Raw genomic sequence first — 22,012 nt, forward strand, 5'->3', positions numbered from 1 at the left:
ACCATGGATATGACAATACCACCACGTCTCACCAATTCGTCAATTGCTAATTTATTCTAAAACTAATAAAAATAAACATATTATAATAATTTAGTTTTCGGTCCTTATTTCAGGTATGATCCAATTTTGGAGGGGCAAACCTAATTTTCCCGATTTCAATTCGATCTAAACCAGATCGGGTTCGGTCCACTATTTCGACATGGGTAGAGGGTCTTTGGTAAAACTTACATCCCTACTCTAAACTAAGCAGTACCCGCATCCCAATACATTTATTCTCCAATGAAAGTGTGCCATGTAAACACCGTTCCTATGTGCACCGTATTGGATTGCGATTGTCTTTTTTAGCACATGTCATACGGCTGTGGTGTTGTGAGCAATAAATCACCCACTGTTTTTCAATGTTTAACTGTTAACAGTCAACACACGTAAGTCTTTGAAGCCTATAAATACTAGTGTTTTATAATTCACTCTATAAATTATCATCTCTCTCTCTCTCAAAGAGCATGGATTCCCTTGTAAACAACTCTGTATCCACCTATGGTTCAAGCCCACTAATCTCACAACGCCATGATCACTTACCAAGTGTAAGAAGTGAAGATTTAGAGATGGGTAGGTTTCCCTCTGAAGAAATGACTGTTACAAGGGATTCAAGAGAAATGGGTGATGGCATTGCCTTGACATGGGAGGATCTTTGGGTCACAGCCTCCAATGGTAAAGGCAAGCCAAGCCGCTCCATTCTTCAAGGTCTTACTGGATATGCCCAACCTGGTGAGGTCCTGGCTCTCATGGGTCCTTCTGGTTCTGGCAAATCCACTCTTCTTAATGCATTGGCAGGTAATTACACAACTAATCCACTATTTGATTTATTTTATATACACTCACTGTTATGTGTTTATTTTACTTATTTTAAAGTCCTTTGGACTCCAAATCAAATGATCATGATGGGGATTTTAACAAGACTATGATGTTCAATTCGTGGACCTGTAGGAAGTTGGGATCCGTTTGATTTCTCATGAAAAATGACTCAAGGAAAAAAGGGATGACTACCAAAATTTAAAATTGAAATTCAAGGATGGAAATGAATTTTTTTTTCAAAGTTCTTATAATTTCTTCCTCTGCAACCCTGTGGCACTGGATCATGTTTTTGGATGTTACAAAGTGATGCGATATAAAAAAATTTAGTTTTTATTTTGTTAGTAGGAGAGAGAAATTTTTTCCTTTATTCTATTGTTTTTGCCACATGTCAACGTATGAGAGATGCTGTCAGAAAGATTATGTGCGCAAAAAGGGAAATTTTTTGACTGCATCACCTTGTAGCATTTAAAAGCATGATGGGATGCCATGGGAATGCAGAGGTCGAAACTCTTCGAACTTAAAAAAAAAATTCAAAAAAGGAATAATTTTTCATCGTTGAGTCTTAATGTTAAATTTGAGTGCTCGATAGCCATCCTTTTTCAAAACTTTGGATCAAGCTTGAAATTATTTTTATTTTTAATTTTTGAATATGAGTTTTTTCATGAAATCTACGATTTTTTTTTTTTTTTTTTTTTGTAATACTCCTTATCCTTGTGGAGAATATCCTTATACAACCAAAGATTACAACTCTTACACTATGTTTGGATTGAGAGAAGTGGAGAGAAGAGAAACTCATTAAAAGAAGAGAAGAGAAACTTAATTTATCTACACTATGTTTGAATTGACAGGAGAGAATTGGGGATAATTTTAGAATTTTAAAATATCTTAAAAGAGATCTAGAGGCAGAATTGAAATTATAAAATATTTAAAAGGCTTTCTCTCCACTTCTCCTCTTATCTCCACTTTGGGAGAAAAATGAAACTCACTTATTTTTCTTTTCTTTTCTCTCCATTTCTCTCGATCCAAACACATCATTAAGTTTTTCTCTCAAGTACATGAATCCTTCCTCTAACAACTCTCATTATGAGAGGTTTTCTCATAGTCATATCTAACTAATTATGGCCAATACAGTAAGTACAGTTTTCTCATAGTCATATCTAACTAATTATGGCCGATACAGTAAGCATAGTGGATTTGTTCAATTGGAGAGTTCGGCTAAGATCTGACCATGGGATTAGATCATAGGTTTTAGAGAGAAAAACTCTGGGTTTTCTAGAGAGAAAAACTTCCAAACAATAGATGAAGGGGTTATCAAACCATCTTCTCATACCTGATTCTTAGAAGAAGATAAAAGACTCAACCATATCGGTTTGAGTTTAGTTTCTTTCTTTGTGTTATCTTCTAAAACCCTTTCTACTCTTATTTTTTCCGCCATGGTGGCTTCTTCGGGCATTTCCTAGAAAATCTTTTCAAGGGAAGAGAAGGGTCGATGGTAAAGGATTTGGAATTTTTCCAGTCACTCACAATGCTAGGTCCAAGATGGGAAAAGGCCTACTTCCATGGCCTAGAAGCAGTGACTAATCGCATTTGGTAGGTAAAGGATCATATGGATAGAGAAAGGATTATTCCTCTTCAAATTTAGTAATGAGGAATTGAAAGCGCCCTCGATCCGCGGGGTGCGCGGATCCACTTTTGACCCTTGAGGTTTGGGAGTCGCCACCTAGTTATTGTGGTCTAGGAACCAAACTGACTCTAAAATGGATAAAAAGGAACTAATCTACTATAGAAATCTGAATCCGGAGATCATGTTACGGGGTTGGAAGGTGTTAGGCACCAACCCCGCCCGGCCAATACCGGTCTCTACTTATTCCAAATATAACTACATTGCTAATGATAAGACCTAGATAAAAAAATAATAAAAAAACCTTACCTTCGATCTGCAAAAGTATTATTCCCTCAGATCTGAAAAATAGTTCCTTGTACCGTACTCCTGGCTTCGTTTTGTCTCCGGATCTGATTTCTGATCTCCGAGGCAAGGTGTCTCCTTCTTGGATCTGGATGCTTCGGATTTGTGGTGGATTTTTGGGAGGTTTTTGGGTGATTTTTAGGCTAAAATCGAATTAGGGGTGTTAGGGAAGGAGTTAAGGCTCCAAAATTAGGGTTTTGGAGGGGTTGTGGAGGCTTCTTCACCTACTTTTTCTAGGGTTTTTTCTTTGATACGAAAATAGGGTGTGGAGGCTCCTATTTATAAAGTTTTTAGAAGCATTAGGGTTTGATTAGGGTTTCTTTTAGGGTTTCAATTAGGGTTTTGACTTAGTCTTTAGGGTTTTAGGGTTTTGACTTTAGTCTTATGAGATTGACTTGATTAGTTTTAGATTAGGGTTTGGATTTAGGGTTTTGACCTTAGTCTTATGAGATTGACTTGATTAGTTTAGATTAGGGTTTTGATTTAGGGTTTTGACCTTAGTCTTATGAGATTGACTCGATTAGTTTAGATTAGGGTTTTGACTTTAGTCTTAATTGATTGACTTTTAATATCTTGACTTTAGTCTTGCTTAATTGACTTTAATTTTGACTTCAGTCTCACTTGATTGACTTTAATACCTTGACTTCAGTCTTGCTTGATTTACTTTTAATTTTTGGAGAACCCCCCTCTAAAATATCTTTAATTCTTTGGACCCCCAAATGGAGGGGTCCTTAAAGAAATATCCCACGAACCCTCAACAATTTTGCCTGAGAGTCCAATTAATCGATTTTTTAGGTTCAAAGTTTTGAATTAATTAATGTTTCACTTTAAATATTTGATGTTTTATTTATTAATTTCGAATTTTTTAATTATGAAAATTGTGAAATTACCGTTTTACCCCCAGAGAGGACTTTTCACGTTTCAAGTCGGTTTTTAATGTTCGAGGATGTTTAAGAATCGGTTTTTCGTAAGGAATTCAATGAGAATGTTGGTTTGTGTCATTTATGAAAATTTTTATGTGAAATTATTGTGAACTTTATGAGGGGCATTTTCGTAATTTTGTCAAATTCTGTTAAAATTGGTGAAATGATTTATTTGATTCCGATTTATTATTTTATGTGTTCGAAAGAGTTATCCTAAGTGTAACGTAGGCTCTAGGGTTGTTTTGAGGTTAGGGGTATTTTGGTAATTTAATCATTTTTAGTGATTTTTATCGTGAAGCTTCTTTTTGGTTTGCAGGATGATGATTTCTATGTTTCTGGGGGAGTATTTTCCTAGCGTAGCGTGGTTTCTAAGTTTTGTCAGTTCGAGATACCTCATCCGGATTTCTAAAACATATCTGGTAACAAAATAAAGCATTGGAATAGACATCCATCATTGGGAACCTTTTCGATCGGGTTGACGAGTTGATTAATCAGGCGAGTGCAAAAATGGGGTGTCTACAGATGCCCCTCTTTGGCAGAGGGTTGAAGCAAACTAGATAGCAAATCTACTTTGGTAGATAGTGCGATATCTGAATGCCAAAGTTAGTGACAGTTCATTTTGCAACCTGATTCAGCAATTCGTCAGGGTGTTCGGATCCTTGAGGGTAAAGCTCTCCCCGAATCAAAAGGTTGTCAGGTCTTTGAGCGCAAACTCTCACTGACGGTGTCAGATCCTTGAATTTTAGAGAATTCTCCCTGACTATAAAGTGCAAATGCGAAAGTGTGTGCACTGTGTGAAACTGAGTAAAACTTGAGCATAAATTGAGCATAGACTGAGCATAAACTGGGCATAAATGAGTAAAATATAACTGAGCAAAATCCAAGATAACCCTTGGCGACATCTGAGCAAAATCCAAAATAACCCTTGGCGGAAACTGAGCAAAATCCAAGATAACCCTTGGCGGTATCTGAGCAAAATCCAAGATAACCCTTGGCGGCAACTGAGCAAAATCCAAGATAACCCTTGGCGGAAACTGAGCAAAATCCAAGATAACCCTTGGCGGCTACTGAGCAAAATCCAAGATAACCCTTGGCGAAAACTAAGCAAAATCCAAGATAACCCTTGGCGGCATCTGAGCAAAATCCAAGATCACCCTTGGCGGCATCTGAGCAAAATCCAAGATCACCCTTGGCGGAGACTGAACAAAATCCAAGATAACCCTTGGCGGCAACTGAGCAAAATCCAAGATAACCCTTGGCGGCGACTGAGCAAAATCCAAGATAACCCTTGGCGGCATCTGAGAAAAATCCAAGATAACCCTTGGCAGAAATTGAGCAAAATCCAAGATAACCATTGGCGGCATCTGAGCAAAATCCAAGATAACCCTTGGCGGCATCTGAGTAAAATCCAAGATAATCCTTGGCGGAAACTGAGCAAAATCCAAGATAACCCTTGGCGGAAACTAAGCAAAATCCAAGATAACCCTTGGCGGCATCTGAGCAAAATCCAAGATAACCCTTGGCAGAGACTGAGCAAAATCCAAGATAACCCTTGGCGACAACTGAGCAAAATCCAAGATAACCCTTGGCGGAGACTGAGCAAAATCCAAGATAACCCTTGGCGGCATCTGCGCAAAATCCAAGATAACCCTTGGCGGAAACTGAGCAAAATCCAAGATAACCCTTGGCGGAAACTGAGCAAAATCCAAGATAACCCTTGGCGGCATCTGAGCAAAATCCAAGATAACTCTTGGTAGCAACTGAGCAAAATCCAAGTTAACCCTTGGCGGCAACTGAGCAAAGTTGGCAAAGGAACGAAGGACTTTTGGGAAAGAATGAATGAATTTGGAAAAGACTGATCAGAGTGAATTGAATAAATCTGGAAGATACTGAATCTGGAAGAGAAATGATCGAATCCAGGAATGATTGGATCTGGGAATACCATATTAGTTAATTTATGGACACAGTCAAATGTGAGATCCGAAGTGCTTTTGTTTGAACCTCAAGGATTTATCCAAAAGTTTTATGAATTTAAAACCTGAGTTTTTATTTCTTTTAAACCTCAAGAGTTTTTTGAAGAACTGTTATCAAGAAGGTAACCTTAAGTTTGAGGTTTTTAGGTTTAACATTGCTCCAAGAACAAAATATCCCTAGTTTGACAATAAACATGGTATTGAAAATAATTGAACACATCATTAAAAAATGCCCCTAGTGTAAGGGAGAAAATTACATATCTAGAGGAAAAAGAAAAAATGCCCCTTGTATGAAGGTTTGAAATATTTGATTACCACAAGCGCAATAAAGATCCAACTTTTAATTTTGATTAATTTTATTAAAGATTTTGAGTCAGGCTCAATAGAACAAAATGATTCCTTTTGATACTCATCATAGAATTCACCATTCTCTCCATTGGTTCACTTGGGGAAGTAAGAATTTTCAGATCGATCGTAGACAAGATACTTGTGGCTTCTGAATTTATGCCAGGTTTAAGCTGAGTATTGAACTTGATTATTCGGATTTCTGATGTTTCAGCTCGAACTGCTCTCAGCTTGGGATTTTCTTCTGTTTTTCTTTGTTCTCTAACTTTTGCCTAGATCGCCTTTTCAGATTTTCAATCTAGCGAGCTTGCTCTTACTTTTGCCTAGATCGCCTTTTCAGGTTTTCGATCTAGCGAGCTCTTCTTTTTTTTCTTTGCTCTAATTGTTGCCAAAGTTGTCCTTTCAGATTTTCAACCTTGCGAGCTTGCCTTAATTTTTGCCTAAGTCGCCCTTTTCAGGTTTTCAACTTAGCAGGCTTCATCATTTTTTATCTTTTTATTTTTTTTTTTGTCTCTGAACTTCTGGAGTTGCTGCCTGATCATGCTTTGCTATCTTCCTTGACTTTTCGCACGGTACTTAGGAGGACTTTCATGGGTAGGCTTAGGACTGGGTATAAAAAGAAAGAAATTTTGAGGCTCAAAAACCCAAATGCCCCTTGTGTGGCATTTCCTTTTCAATTGTTTTCTTTTACCTTAAATTTTCTTCCCCATTTTGGATTTCTTTTTCTTTTGAATTTTTTTCTTAATTTTTTATTGTGTGGGGAACTAGATTTTTTTATTTTGATGTGGTCGGGCCTGAAGTGACTTCTCAGGTTGCCTACGTACCCCAAAATTTTGGGATCAGACCAAAACGTAGTTCGAATCTTCCCTCCCCTAGGTTAGGTGATCGGGCTAAGAAAGAAAAAGGCATAATTTTTCTTTTTGAAAAAGGTTGCAAAGGGGTTGAGAAAGGATATATTGAACTGGGTAACAAGAGAATTGATTCGGTCAAAGATGGCCTCCTTAAATGTAGTACTGCTTGATCTGGTCAAGGTTGGTTGGTTCTGGTAGTTCACCTCTATCATGATCTTGAAGTCTGACGACTTTTCCAGACAATATTTCCTTAATGAATGAATTTTTCCAATTTAGGCTTTCTCCTATAATCGAGGAGGAGTGTTCAATCTTCTTTGAAGTCTGATAGTTAAATCTTTGACTTGTAAATGATGAGCTTTGACCTTCTTATCAAATGCACGGGTGACTCTTCTTAGATAAGCTTGCACATGGTACAGGGCTTTAACTCGTTTTCTTTGATCAAGTTTAATTCTTCATACTGCTAACGAACCCAATCTGTTTCTAACAAATGATTTTCTGACAAGACCCTGAGAGACGAAATTTTCATTTCAACTAGCAAGACTGCTTCCATGCCATACACTAAGGAGTAGGGAGTAGCTCCACTAGAGGATCGAATTGAAGTTCGATATGTCCATAGCGTGAATGATAATTTTTCTAACCAATCTCGATGTGATTGTCACATTTTCCTGATGATAGTCTTGAGACTCTTACTGACTGCTTCAAACGTTCCATTGATCTGAAAACGGTAGGGGGATCATTTGTGCTGCCGGATCTTCAACTTTAAACATAGAGTAATGATTTATACTTTGAAGTACGACCCATTATCAGAGATTAGTTCAAAAGGTACTCCCATATCGACTGATAATATATGATTTGAAACTCAAGATGTAGTGTGGATAGCACTGATACATTTTTATAACATCTTCTTTGATTCCATTGATATAGACGAGTATCCATTCCATGTTGAACAACACCCAAGCTTGTACCTAGCATACCCTCATATGATCACACGAACAAGTCTTTTAAAATTTCTGAGTCAATTCATTATCCCCTTGTGTTCCTCTAGAGATAAGATGGTTTCTATTTGAATCTCTTTAGGAATTTATTTTTCTTCCGAGGTCAATGACCTTTGTTTTCTTGAGCCCGACTCTTATCTTCTTGCTTAGGAGGGGGTTCCTTATTAGAGGAATTAACTCGTTAATGTGCTCGAGGTATTCAAAAATTTCCTTTATCCAATCAAATTCAGAAGGGGCGATAAACACCTCTATAGACTCGACGAACTAACTTGACTCAATAAGAAAGAGTAGACTCAATCTAAGGAGGACATGACCTTACTGGGAAAAAGAACTCGAGTTAACCCAAATGACTCATGAAAACTCAAGACTACCCAAAACGGGCTTGATGAGAACTGAGACATTGCTTACAACCGGTAGGATTGAAGCACTATGATTTTCAAAGAACAACTGGATGATATTGAGAAATTTTGAGGTCATTTCTGACTGTTGAGTTGATATTGACGTTTACTTTAACTGACCGGATTTACAACCCTAGCTAGACGATAGACGATTTAGATACAATGATAACCCTTAACCTCTTTGAAGGTGAATTTAACCAATTTCAGTGTCACCTCCTTGATAACATTTTAAATGAATCCTGAGAATTTATTGAATTCTGTGCACCAATCCATTAAAAAGTTCATCCATTTAATGATTATTCAGAAGAAAAATAATTTTACTACACTCTTGAAAAATATTGACAAATAATGTTTTCATTGAATAACCACTTCAAACATATTTCAATAATTTTTCATGCAATTTTCCTTCATTTTTTTTTCTTTTGGAAAACATTTTCTTCTGAAAAACATTTTTTTTCTGAAAAATAATTTTTATTTGGAAAATATTTTCTCTTGGAAAATCTTGTTCTTATGGAAAACATTTTCTAGAAAACACTTTTTCCTTAGAAAACATTATAACACTTTTTCTGGAAAACACTTATTTTGGAAAATACTTTTTCTAAAAATACTTTCCCTTCGTAAACCATTTTTCTTCTTTGAAAATTTGATTTCTATTTCGATTTAAATGGCCCGGTCCATCAGGATTGTTGGATCGAGTTGGGCTGGGTCATTTGCAAGAGATGGATTTTTTATTGGGTCGGTGCACTCATTTTGATTTTCAAAAATAACATTTTTTATCCTTAAGGACAATCATACACTCTGATCTCATCATTCACATGCATTCTGATCTCATCATTCACATACATTCATATCAATCACAAAGTCTCATAAGATTCCATTCAATGAACAACCCGGGAACACCCACGATAAGTTCGAGTCGTGACCTACTGGAAGGTTTCTAGACTCTAAGCTTACTACGTGCAATGCATTTTTATCTGGCCACCTTTGCCCAAGCACACCTATATACCTTTCGATACGTGGTGACTTGGTTTGATATACCATGTAGGTGATAATCTAAAACCTCAATTCACTTCTCTGAAGCTAAAAACAGTCAGTTTGATCTCCAGTTGAGAGGTGGCGCACAATGCTGAGCAAGGGCCCACTTAAATATCTCTCGTCTAGAATAGACGTAGTCTATCCCCCTCGTACAGTAGGGTACAGCGAGGCAAGATCTGCTTAGGCACCGGTTTTGACCAAGAAGTGCAATTGATATACTTAGATTATCTTTTATACCTACGGGTACGAGTCAAGGGTTGTAGCTTTCATAAATGGTTTGGCATCCCATGAGGGGACCGACCACATACTAGTACTACGTTGGCAATCAGGACATGTGACTGTGTGGCTTACAATAGGTCAAAGGCTCAGGTTGCTCCAGCCTGGGTGCATCAATGTACTTCTCAGAATCACCTGATCAGACGGTATCGATGCCCCCAGTTTGATATACCCTAAGGTACGTGACTGGAGTTGTGGTTTTCATGAATGACGTCGCATCTCCGAAGAGACCGGGCCACGCACTAGTGCCACGTTGGCTATATAGGACGTGTAAGTGGATAAAACAATAAACGTGCTTGTGGTGTGTGCAAAACAGGGTGGGGTGTGGCCGAGGCCTTTTTCAAACAAATGGGCCCATGGGCCTGATCATACCATCATACATCGGATTATGTGAACATTCAATCAAGATCGACACCATTCAAATCATATGAATATTTAATCAAGATCATCATCATTCAAATCACATGATTAAAAGATGAGCATATCAAGCATATAGCAAGCATTTAATCCAACATTATTTCCTTGTGTATTTCAATCGAAGGTTATTTCGAATGGCCCAAAATAATTCAGAATTTCAAATCATATTGTATTGAGGATGACTGGACATTCATCAGTATGGAGATTTTAAAATCAAATACCCATTTTTTAAAAAAAAAAAATCAAAAACAAAATCCCAATAAAAATTTAGCCAACAAATGGATCGTTGTTGACAAACCATCTCTTACTAGTGTCACTCAAATTTCCACGTAAATCATCAAGGTGTCATTAGAACAATTGGTGTGTGGGTTGCCAACAGTTAGAACAACATTGAGGTATATTAGCAACTCATTATTAATTTATAACACATCAATCCTTTAGAAAAAAATAATTGCTTGCGTATGGAGTGGTGTGTTACAAATGAATATTGATGTGCTAATAAGAGCTTGGGATAAACTTAAACAACCACATTCTTCATCAGTTAAATGAAGCAAATATTCCATGAAAATGTGGTTATTTAATTGTTATTTCTCGTCTGATCCATCGGTTTTGATCCCCAAAAGTTAAAAAAAATAAACATGAAAAATTGAAAAATATCCGAAATCAAACGGATTGATGTTGCTGATTCGAAACCAAGAACTATCGTGATTCAATCTCAATCATAGATCGATGTTCTCTGTAATTCGAAACAAAAAATCAAAAGCTCAAATCCAGTAGGTTTCCTACACCTCTCTGATCTTCTGTTTAAAAGCATCTAAAAAGAAAAAAAAAACCAGAAAATCAAAGCTTCTACAGTTGGGTTCACGTTCGTAAAACCGATCTGATAAATGAGAGTTGAAGAACATAAAGTCAACAAGATCAACGAGAACCGGCAGCAATGTGTGAAGTTTGAATCTACATAAAATCTCGGTCGAATCAGTATTCTTCTTTTATTTAAAAAAAAGAAACAAAACAGAAAAAACTCCAGCTCTTTGGGGCGAGATCGCAAATATAGCTTCGTAGATGAATCATGCTGCATGTCTCATTTTCTCTCAGAAGAAATCGCAGATTTTTTTTAGATCAATAGTGACCCTAAATCAATCGGACTGAGAGAATGGAGAGACTAAACCTATCGGATTCAGATCTGAACCAGTCCCTCATTGTCTTTGATAGCCGAATGAAGAGTATGGTTAACTCGTTCTTGTTCGAATGAACTTCAAAGGGGTTTGTCGATTCGAAGTTTTATGACTCTTCATCACAATGATTTTTGGGTCTGAAATCGAACAGCTCTAACAGATTCGTCTGTTGTAGACGATGGGGTTAGGAAGAAAACGATTTGAGAAGATGATGTGGGTAAAAAATTGATTTTTTACATTGATTTTGCTGGTTTCAAATGGTTGGACAGAGAGACCACATCGGCCTCTATATTAACCAGCGTTTTCTCTTCTTGGAGAAGACGATGTGCGTATAGAAAGAATTAGATTTTATTCAACGCACACCAACACACCTCCTCATGTATTGGTGGTGTGAACGGGAAAAAACAGAAATTTTTTATGGCACACCACACGTACCAGCACCCTTTTATTGGTAAGTTAGTGTGCAAATTGAAAAACGCCACGTTATTTACGGCACACCAAGCCCTTCAGCACGCTTTGCCTTCAACAGAAAAAAATTTTGATATTTTTTCTTGCTGTCAATGGACAGCATGCTAAAAAATAAATTTTTAAAAAAAAAACCAAAGTGTTGTCGAAGGGTGCAAGGCAACGCCTAACCATTAAAAAAAACACTATTTTAAGTAAAATGGTCAAATATCAAATCAAACACACACCTAAAATTTGAATCGAAATATAATTACGTGCGTAAAAAAATCATGGTCCGAAAATCATTATCTCATCCTCAATAAGATTATTCCTTTGAAATCTTGCATTATTTAGGGTCATTCCGAATGACTTCGATTGAACCATAAAAAAAAATGATATACCGGATTAGGATATTCAAGATTGAATCATGTGATCTATGATTAAGCCAAAAGAATAACAAAACAAAAAAAACATAAATAAATAAAATACAATAAACAAATAATCAACTAAATAAAAAGGTCCTATTAGCGACGTATCCAATACTTGGGGCTTTTCAAGTTTGATCCTCGAAGGTCCCCAGCGGAGTCGCCACTGAAAGCGCCCTCGATCCGCGGGGTGCGCGGATCCGCTTTTGACCCTTGAGGTTTGGGAGTCGCCACCTAGTTATTGTGGTCTAGGAACCAAACTGACTCTAAAATGGATAAAAAGGAACTAATCTACTATAAAAATCTGAATCCGGAGATCATGTTACGGGGTTGGAAGGTGTTAGGCACCAACCCCGCCCGGCCAATACCGGTTTCTACTTATTCCAAATATAACTACATTGCTAATGATAAGACCTAGATAAAAAAAATAATAAAAAAACCTTACCTTCGATCTGCAAAAGTATTATTCCCTCAGATCTGAAAAATAGTTCCTTGTACCGTACTCCTGGCTTCATTTTGTCTCCGGATCTGATTTCTGATCTCCGAGGCAAGGTGTCTCCTTCTTGGATCTGGATGCTTCGGATTTGTGGTGGATTTTTGGGAGATTTTTGAGTGATTTTTAGGCTAAAATCGAGGTAGGGGTGTTAGGGAAGGAGTTAAGGCTCCAAAATTAGGGTTTTGGAGGGGTTGTAGAGGCTTCTTCACCTACTTTTTCTAGGGTTTTTTCTTGGATACGAAAATAGGGTGTGGAGGCTCCTATTTATAAAGTTTTTAGAAGCATTAGGGTTTGATTAGGGTTTCTTTTAGGGTTTCAATTAGGGTTTTGACTTAGTCTTTAGGGTTTTAGGGTTTTGACTTTAGTCTTATGAGATTGACTTGATTAGTTTTAGATTAGGGTTTGGATTTAGGGTTTTGACCTTAGTCTTATGAGATTGACTTGATTAGTTTAGATTAGGATTTTGATTTAGGGTTTTGACCTTAGTCTTATGAGATTGACTCGATTAGTTTAGATTAGGGTTTTGACTTTAGTCTTAATTGATTGACTTTTAATATCTTGACTTTAGTCTTGCTTAATTGACTTTAATTTTGACTTCAGTCTCACTTGATTGACTTTAATACCTTGACTTCAGTCTTGCTTGATTTATTTTTAATTTTTGGAGAACCCCCCTCTAAAATATCTTTAATTTTTTGGACCCCCAAATGGAGGGGTCCTTAAAGAAATATCCCACGAACCCTCAACAATTTTGCCATGAGAGTCCAATTAATCGATTTTTTAGGTACAAAGTTTTGAATTAATTAATGTTTCACTTTAAATATTTGATGTTTTATTTATTAATTTCGAATTTTTTAATTATGAAAATTGTGAAATTACCGTTTTGCCCCCAGAGAGGACTTTTTACGTTTCAAGTCGATTTTTAATGTTCGAGGATGTTTTAGAATCGGTTTTTCGTAAGGAATTCAATGAGAATGTTGGTTTGTGTCATTTATGAAAATTTTTATGTGAAATTATTGTGAACTTTATGAGGGGCATTTTCGTAATTTTGTCAAATTCTGTTAAAATTGGTGAAATGATTTATTTGGTTTCGATTTGTTATTTTATGTGTTCGAGAGAGTTATCCTAAGCGTAACGTAGGCTCTAGGGTTGTTTTGAGGTTAGGGGTATTTTGGTAATTTAATCATTTTTAGTGATTTTTATCGTGAAGCTTCTTTTTGGTTTGCAGGATGATAATTTCTATGTTTCTGGGGGAGTATTTTCCTAGCGTAGCGTGGTTTCTAAGTTTTGTCAGTTCGAGATACCTCATCCGGATTTCTGAAACATATCTGGTAACAAAATAAAGCATTGGAATAGACATCCATCATTGGGAACCTTTGTGATCGGGTTGACGAGTTGATTAATCAGGCGAGTGCAAAAATGGGGTGTCTATAAGAATATTTTAGTTTTTGTTTAACTCAGCGATATGGAGGATAGGTATAAGATTTTTGATATTGAGAGATGGACATCTAATGTAAAATCTGTGTGGGCGATGATGTCCACAATCCCAGTTTGGGTAAAATTACAATATCTTCTGCTCTAATTTTGGGCACCAACATGCCTTAGAAGGATGGTGAGTGTGATTAGGACCCTTCTCTCTATGGATGAAGCCACTACTAAAGGATCAAGACTGGGGTCTGCGAGAATGTGTGGAAATCGATATGGAACACTAGTTTCCACATGAGGTGTTGGTTTTGGAGTGTGAGGATTGCAAAAAAATCATCTACGAATCAACATTGTAGTTGTAGACACCCCAATTGGATCAAACAAGCCTAAAAACTCGTTCAAATCCAGTATCAAGGGTCAAATCGAGAGAATTTCAATCAATCAAGTGGACCAAAATCAAACCAATCAAGAAAATCAGATTTAATATAAAAAAAATTGATTTTCGTTTGACCGTACCTAGTGTACATTAAAATCCCATGTGTGTTCGAATTTTATTAAGGAAAATAACCCCAAAACCCCTTTTGTTAATAGCTTTTCCCTCAAGAAATCTCTCATTTCTTCTCTTTTACCCCCTCTTCAATTCTCTAATAAATTCCACAACTTTAGTGTTCTTATAATTTTTCAAATCTTCTAACAAAGACTTTGTTTTGCTTGGTCCCTACTCAAGGATAATTACCTCTCTAACCCAAGTTTGTTAGGACTCATTCTCACTTCTACCTATCTAATATTCTTTAAAATTCAAAAATGGTCTATGACATTCAATGTAAATGGACTATCTTCCAAAGTTCATGACTACTTTATCCTCCCTAGAGAGTTCTTTAGAATTTGTGCCAATTGACTATTTAATTTATAATTTGTTGGAGATTCTCTCAAGAGAAGTGACTAAAGAGGTCAAAAACTAATCATCTAATTGCATATCATTTGACTTAATTCCCTTACAATTGACTCAAGATCAAGGTTTTAAGACTATTCTAACATTCGTAAAGAATTCTCTAGAACTTTTGGATTTTACCATTCTACCCATTGATGATCAAGAATGGTGAAACCAAATAAAAAGATAAAGACCATCAAAGCAAAGGTTAAAAGGTGAAATTGATGCTTTTCATTAAGGGTTTTCCTAGAATATTTGGATAATCAAGCTTTAGGACAAGTTTACTTTCAAGGGTCTCTCAAAATCCTATAAAGGAGACATTTCTAAGAAAAATGAAGGAGTTCATTTGGTTATCCAAAATTCTACCTAAAAATCTCCCTAACCTTTCTAGCTTCTCATTCTTTCAAAACTTCTTAAAATTATTAGAAGAAAAATCTAAGAAAAAGAAGAAGCAAGAGAAAGAAAAGACCAAGGTAGGTTTAAACCCTCTATTCCTCCCCTCTAATCTCCTTTTTCTTATTAGTCCCCTTTCTTTATTTTAAGCATTTTTCCTATTTGCAAGTTTAATTTCATATTTTCTAATGTACTTTCCTAAATCTTTAGTTTAGAGGCTTGAGAAGAGAGAGTAATCCCTCTTAGAGGTTATTTCCCCTAATAAGTCTTTAATAAGCTCCTTGGGAGCATTAGATTAGGATATTTTACTTAATTTACTTTCATGCAATTTAAATTATATCGTATAGTTGCTTTACATTCCATTTAATTTGCTCGCAAATTTAATTTCGTAGACTTGATGTGTATTTTCTTTTTTTTCTTTGAGGATAATGGAACTAGAGAGTAAACCCTTTTAAGACGTAATCTTCTCTTGATGAGTCCATCACATACATACACTTTGCACATAATCACTTCTAAAATGGGTACAAGCAAGAGTGTAGGCCCTTATGGACCTATATTCAACCTTTAGAGCCAATAAAAATAGTTTAAAAATGGACAAAATTTTCATTTATAATGTTTGGTTCTAATATTATTTTGTTCAATCTATGAACATCACTTAAAGACCAAACTAACAAATAAAGTCTCCTAAGAGAGCACATAAATTTTTTTTTTTGAAGCTTTAGGACCCCAAATAATAAAATCTATGGGGATTTCCTTCAAAGTTCCAAGCGTACAAATAATCCAGCAAACACCTACTTCTAGTAAAGGTTTGCTTATCATCTTCTTTTGCTTATTTTTCAAAATAAGATTATAGTCAATTTTACTTAAATTTTTTATAGCTTCCTCTATCCTTAAAATATAAAAAAATGAGTTTCTTAGTTCACCTTTGTTCAATCATATTGGTAACCATCTTAGGATGGGATGGACAAGGTGCTTAATATGTGTCTTGTCCCTCAACCAAACCTCCTTACCTTAGATTCTCTGAGTAGATCTTTCCCCTTTCATCTTTTGGATATGTTATTCATTACAAGCCAAAGAAATAGAGATTTTTAAACATATTTTGTGGTGTCCATTCACACCTTAATTTAATGGGGGCAACTCCTAAACTTTTGTAGATGAGTTCAAACCCCCAAAGATTTCGATGCCCATATATCTACAGCTTGGAGACTCTATTGGGGATAGTAGAGGGTTCAAACTAGATTTTTAGTTGGTCATTAGTTAAATTTGAAACATTTAACATGCTTTTTTTTTTATTATTTTATTTTCTTTTTATTTCTTGGTGAATGATGTAATAACATATGACTGTTTTGCTTTTGTTAGGATCGATTTTTCTTTGTAAAGATGTCACACATTAGTTTTTAAAATTGCATTTGTGCACTTTCGATCATATCCAATGCACAAATCACCCGTTCTATAAAAATTATGTAGCCCTGGATGCAAGTGACCTTATGCCTCATAGGTCATTTACCTTGAGAATAGAAATCAAAAACATCCAACTCAATTACCAACTAATGCCACGTTTACTTCGATTTTTGTGGAGGTTTGAAGATTTGAGAACGTTTAACTTACATATCGTCAATCATGCATAGCCTTCGGTTAGAGGTTTAGGACATATACGAATCTTAATGGATTATGTGCCAACTCTTTAAAAGTCTTATAAGTTCGAGTCGATCCTCAAAGGATTTTCATTTTTTGGTAAAAGAGAAACTTTACTTTGTTACTATTTCAACCCTTATAATTCGTGTCTCAAGGTCAAGACCTCCCAAAGTCAATTTGCAACTTCAAAAAGTCAAAAATCTACTAATATAAGTTGATAACAGATATTGGGAAGTTGTTGGAGAGCAAATATGGGCAGAATTTTGTTATGGCCGAATTTTAGGTTTAGCCAGACCAAAATTTTAGCTTGGCAAACCTTGAAGTTCAACTGGAGCAAAGTTTTAGCCTGTCGGAACTTCAATGTCAGTTAAGCCAAAATTTTGTCTGGCCGAGCCTCAAGTTCAACCTGGACAAAATTTTAACTTGGCCAACCCTTAGGTATTTCCAGACATATTTCATCCTAGAATAACCCATTTTCTACGAAAGGCACTTTTTAGTGTTATCCCCACTCATATTTGATCGGGATTCACGAATAGTAGTCAACATATGGAGATTTAAAAATCATGCTCTAATACGACATGTTGAAAAATTTACACATTCAAAATCTTCAACATGAATTTCATTGTCCCAATAGAAACTAATCAATGCATATCTCAAATATACATATTCATATTAAATTAAAAACAAGGTATGATTACTTAGCTTGTATCTTCACAATTTAATCTTTAATTCAATGTGTTGGAGGTGTGTACTTCAATCCACATTCCTCATAGCCTTCGAAACCCTAATTGAATTTGATTCCTTTTATTGCTAAACTCACCTTCCCCATTCTCTCTTTGTGGATCGGTTGGGTTAGTGATTGATGGATATCACTTCTCTTATTTTGTTGTTTCCCCACAAATCGTTATGTGATTAATATGCTCAATATGGGATAGCCGATGCCCTCTTATAGCTGAAGGTTGAGGGCCTAGAATCATTTTTTTAGTAGGTTTTCTATCCATCAAGGTCTCCTATTAATCTTTAAAGAATATAGAGTTCTAATTACATTGGGATTCTATTAATATCAATATTCTATTATTTTATAGAATCTTTGTGTGATTTGGTAACTAAAATCGTGGAGGCCAATTTGACTAAGGTCAATGGGCCACATGTTACATGGGTTCTAACACTTGCAAAATTCTCAGATACTCTTTTCTTCACTACACTCTTTCAATCCTCATAGTTCTCTTTCTCATGAATTCTCCATACTCTGTAGGCATCACAACAGCTATATATTCTTTTTTGAGGTAAAAACTTATGACCCTTATTTGTGATTTTATGTGACTCGATGTTTGATCGACCTTTTATTTTTTTATTTTTTATTTTTCCTTATTTATTTTTTTCTTTTCTCTTTACTTCCATGAAAGAGAAAAATAAAAAGATTCTTTTTTATTTATTTTGGGTGAGTTAATTTGTAGGTTTCGTAAGATCTAAAAATATTTTTAATGGCTTAAGTCGATTCAGATCAAGTTACTTTAAGTTGAATTTTAAATAGGGCAAGTCAACTCGTTAGTTTTAGGGTTCCTGGATTGATTTAAGTGGGATATTTTTTATATTTTTTTTTAAATATTCACCTTCATTAATTACAAAAAGAAAATTTTCAAGTAACTTGATTCATGAATTTTGATCAACTAGAATGTGTTTGGAAATCAACTCATTAACATTCTTTTTGCAGTTCTCGAGTTGACTTGATGTCTTTTGGACACGTGGAAAGATCAAAATTTTCTTTCTATTCACAAATTGGATCAACCAATAATTTTCTAAAAGCAATGACCCTAAGTCAATCCGTGTTTTTTTTTTTAATGGTAATCTCACATTAAGTGAATTAACACACACACGTACAGATGCTTGGTCTCCTTGTTCAACATTAATAGAAAAAATTGCAATTAAATCGCAAAAAACGAAAGATAATGAGGATGAAATTGATTTGATGATTTTTGATCATTTGAGAATTGAAAGGATAAGAAAATATTTAAGAGGGTTTAACATTAAACAACATATCTACCAAGTGCTTACTTAACAGTGACTTATGCATCTAAGAGAGAAAGCATTAGAAGGGGCAAATGATGATTTAAAAGGAAATGCAAAGTGAAAACCAAGTACACATAATTAATTACCGGCGGAGAACAATTTAAAAATAAAGAGGAAAAACATGTACAAGTATCAGTGATGCTTTTAACAAAAAATAAAATAAAATATAAAGATATACAAGTGCATTCTTTATATGCAATAAATCAATATGTCGATAAAGGGAAAGATGGAAAGTACTACCTAAATCTACAAATACATGTGCATTCTGATATCATTACTGAAAGCACTCTCGTGAAAATCTGCGTGATGATGTGGATCCCGACAATTTTGGAGTCGTCACCTCGTTTTATGGCATAAGAACCAAGTTGACTCCGAATAGAATTGGGGTTAGTCTACGACAAAAATAATGGGTAAGAGACCAGATTATAAAATCTGGAAGGTGTTAGGCATCGATTTCGTCTGACTCATATGTCCGTCTTTACTACAATCTAAGACTATCCTATGATCAAGGGGTGAGATTAAAATCAAAATTAAGGTCAAGGATTCCTAAAGTCAACTAGAGAAGATCGAGATCTAGGTCAAGCCTAAAGTCAAGGTCAGAAGTCAAAAATTCAAAGACAAGGGTTCTAAAGTCAATCCTCTTTATTAAATTATGCTAGATTGGCCAATCAAATCCCTTGACTCAATCGAAATTTGTCACATAAATTCCTCGAGATTCGCATAAAATATATAATAGGCCTTGAATGTTAACTCTGACATGTTTTTGACTTCTACATATGTACACAAAGTTTGCACACTATAAGAATAGCATGGCCTATTAGAGTTTGAGTTTGTAAGTTTACAACGTTAGGAGCTAGGGGTAGGTTGATCTCTTGATTGCTTTTTGACACATTTATTAATTGTTGATTATCACTATTTTTTCTTAGAGTGCTGATAATTTGATGAACTTTTGGGGCACGTACCGCACGTTGACGTGGAAGTATATAATTTATTTTTATTTTTTTAAAAAAAGAGAGAAAGTTTCTTTCTCTTGCCCATGCTCTACCCACATATAATTATTTTTTTAGATTTCAAATCTTAAAAAGGATTGTGGGGCCCACATTGACTATCACATTGACAATTCAACAACACAGCCATCTAGACTTCATAAAAATATTCATATTAAAAAAAATATACAAAATTAAAAACAATTGTTTTTCCATTAATGTTTATCCTCTACAACCCCATTTCATCATATCATGATTTTGAATGTCGCAAGGTGATCGATTTGAAAGTTTCTTTTTTTTACTATGGGAAGGAGAGAGAAACTTTCTTCTCTCTTTTTATTTTATTTTATAATAAGTTATGTGCTTCAATGTTAGGGTGCGCCAAGTGCGTACGTCAAAAGTACGTCAAATTATCAGCACTCTTTTTCTTAAGTATTGTGGACATCAGGTTTTGAATTTACCCTTGCATTTGAACTGTGTGCAGGGAGATCCAAAGCATTTAGTGTTGGCCCACCTCCCCCACCTTTTTTATGCTTTCTAGGTTTTCTTGTGGTGCAGGTGACCAATTTTTTTTTTTTCTTTCTTTTAGCATTTGTTGTTTGGGCTTAGAAATATTTCTATTACCATATTTTCATCTAAATTAGACTACACATGATATTTTGTAGATTTTATCTTTCTTCTTCTTTTAGTATTCCTTTTAGCTAACAAAATAATCAGTTTTTCTATTGTTTGGAAAAGCAAAATAAGAAGTGCAAAATAATCAATTTTCTAAAGAACTATCATGTACAGCCTAATAGGAGTCATTTCAGACTTATAAAGTAAATGAATAAACATTGTGAAACGGAGGGAAATAAAAGGTAAAAACAGGCAAATAAAATAGTTAAGGACCTATCCAATAAAACATTATGGAGTAAGTATGTGCTTTTTATATCAGAATGAGTTGTCTAAATCATCATTTTTTTTTTTTTTGATATATATTTTTTTCGGTGCAAGTTTTGAATTGTTAAGAAATTTAACAAGAAACTTGCCCATTATTAAATTCACTGTATTTACTCTAAAGGAAAAATGGTCCAACATTGTCATCATTTTTCATAAGTTGCTGTATCTCAATGATTTGGAATTTTCATTTCATTATTTTTAATATTATTTTGTCATTTGAAATGCATATTTTATTTTCTATAATTTATGAAATTTATTTGTTTAACTCTGTCTAGGAATCATAGTTGGCATTTGTAAAATAAGGTCTAATCTAGTTTTTGCACACAAAAAAATATTCCAAAAAAAAAAAATGTATCAAACAATAGACATCAATTTTTAAAACAGATGTCTAAAGCACATACCATAACTTTAGACATCTGTTGTTTTAAAAACCGATGTCTAGTCTATGACTTTAAACACCAATTTTTAATAGATGTCTAAAAACTTGATTTCAGATATCACCTTGATAGACAATGGTGTTTAAATCGGTGTCTAAAGTCTTTTTTGTACAAGTTGTGGACGTCGTTTTCGTGCATAAAGTCTTGGTTTCACTAAGGTTTTGTTCAATGTATGAATATCACCTATGGACCAAACCAAATAAAAACTCTTAAAAGAGCACACAGTAGAAAGAAAGGACCTACTTTTAGTAGTAACTTGCTCATTGCCTTAATTTCTCCATATTGCAAAATAGAACTATAGCCAATTTTCCTATAATTTCTCTAAAATCTGATCTATCTTCAAAATCCCAAAATACAGCTTTCATGCTTCATTTTCTAGTCATGACTTTGGTATCCATCAATGGATGGGAGGGACAAGGTATGTAACACCTTTCTTATCCCTCAACCGAATTTCCTTACTTAGTTTCTAGGTAGACGTAGCCCTTACCCATTGAAAACGAGTCACTGTAAGCCTAAAAGAATTTAAAAAATTATTTTGTGGTGCTCATTCACACCTAAACTCTTTGAATGGTAGCGACTCCAAAATTCAAGTAGATGAGATCAAAACACTGAAAAAATTTGAACC

General features: G+C 35.0%; 1 protein-coding gene across 3 annotated transcripts; it reads left to right on the top strand.

The window, feature by feature from the left end:
• The first annotated feature begins 479 nt into the window (after positions 1-479).
• Positions 480-20,635, top strand: LOC147409822 (ABC transporter G family member 1-like). Of its 3 annotated transcripts, none has more exons than XM_086431884.1 (2): positions 480-834; positions 20,496-20,635. In XM_086431884.1, exons 1-2 carry the CDS (start codon positions 504-506, stop codon positions 20,618-20,620), a joined length of 456 nt encoding a protein of 151 aa, XP_086288010.1. In that variant the 5' UTR covers positions 480-503; the 3' UTR covers positions 20,621-20,635. The 3 variants fall into 3 exon arrangements, with proteins under 3 accessions (XP_086288010.1, XP_086288012.1, XP_086288011.1); XM_086431886.1 differs by lacking the exon at positions 20,496-20,635 and adding an exon at positions 4,061-4,657; XM_086431885.1 differs by lacking the exon at positions 20,496-20,635 and adding an exon at positions 988-1,217.
• Positions 20,636-22,012: the final 1,377 nt, after the last annotated feature.

The sequence above is a fragment of the Akebia trifoliata genome, chromosome 2, assembly GCF_017979445.1.
Source record: "Akebia trifoliata isolate Shusen 1 chromosome 2, ASM1797944v1, whole genome shotgun sequence".
Taxonomy (NCBI): Eukaryota; Viridiplantae; Streptophyta; class Magnoliopsida; order Ranunculales; family Lardizabalaceae; genus Akebia; species Akebia trifoliata.

Coding starts and splice junctions, on each gene's coding strand:
- LOC147409822 (XM_086431884.1), top strand. CDS start 504: ATGGATTCCCTTGTAAACAACTCTGTATCCACCTATGGTTCAAGCCCA. Junction 835..20,495: donor TCTTCTTAATGCATTGGCAG/GTAATTACACAA, acceptor AACTGTGTGCAG/GGAGATCCAAAGCATTTAGT.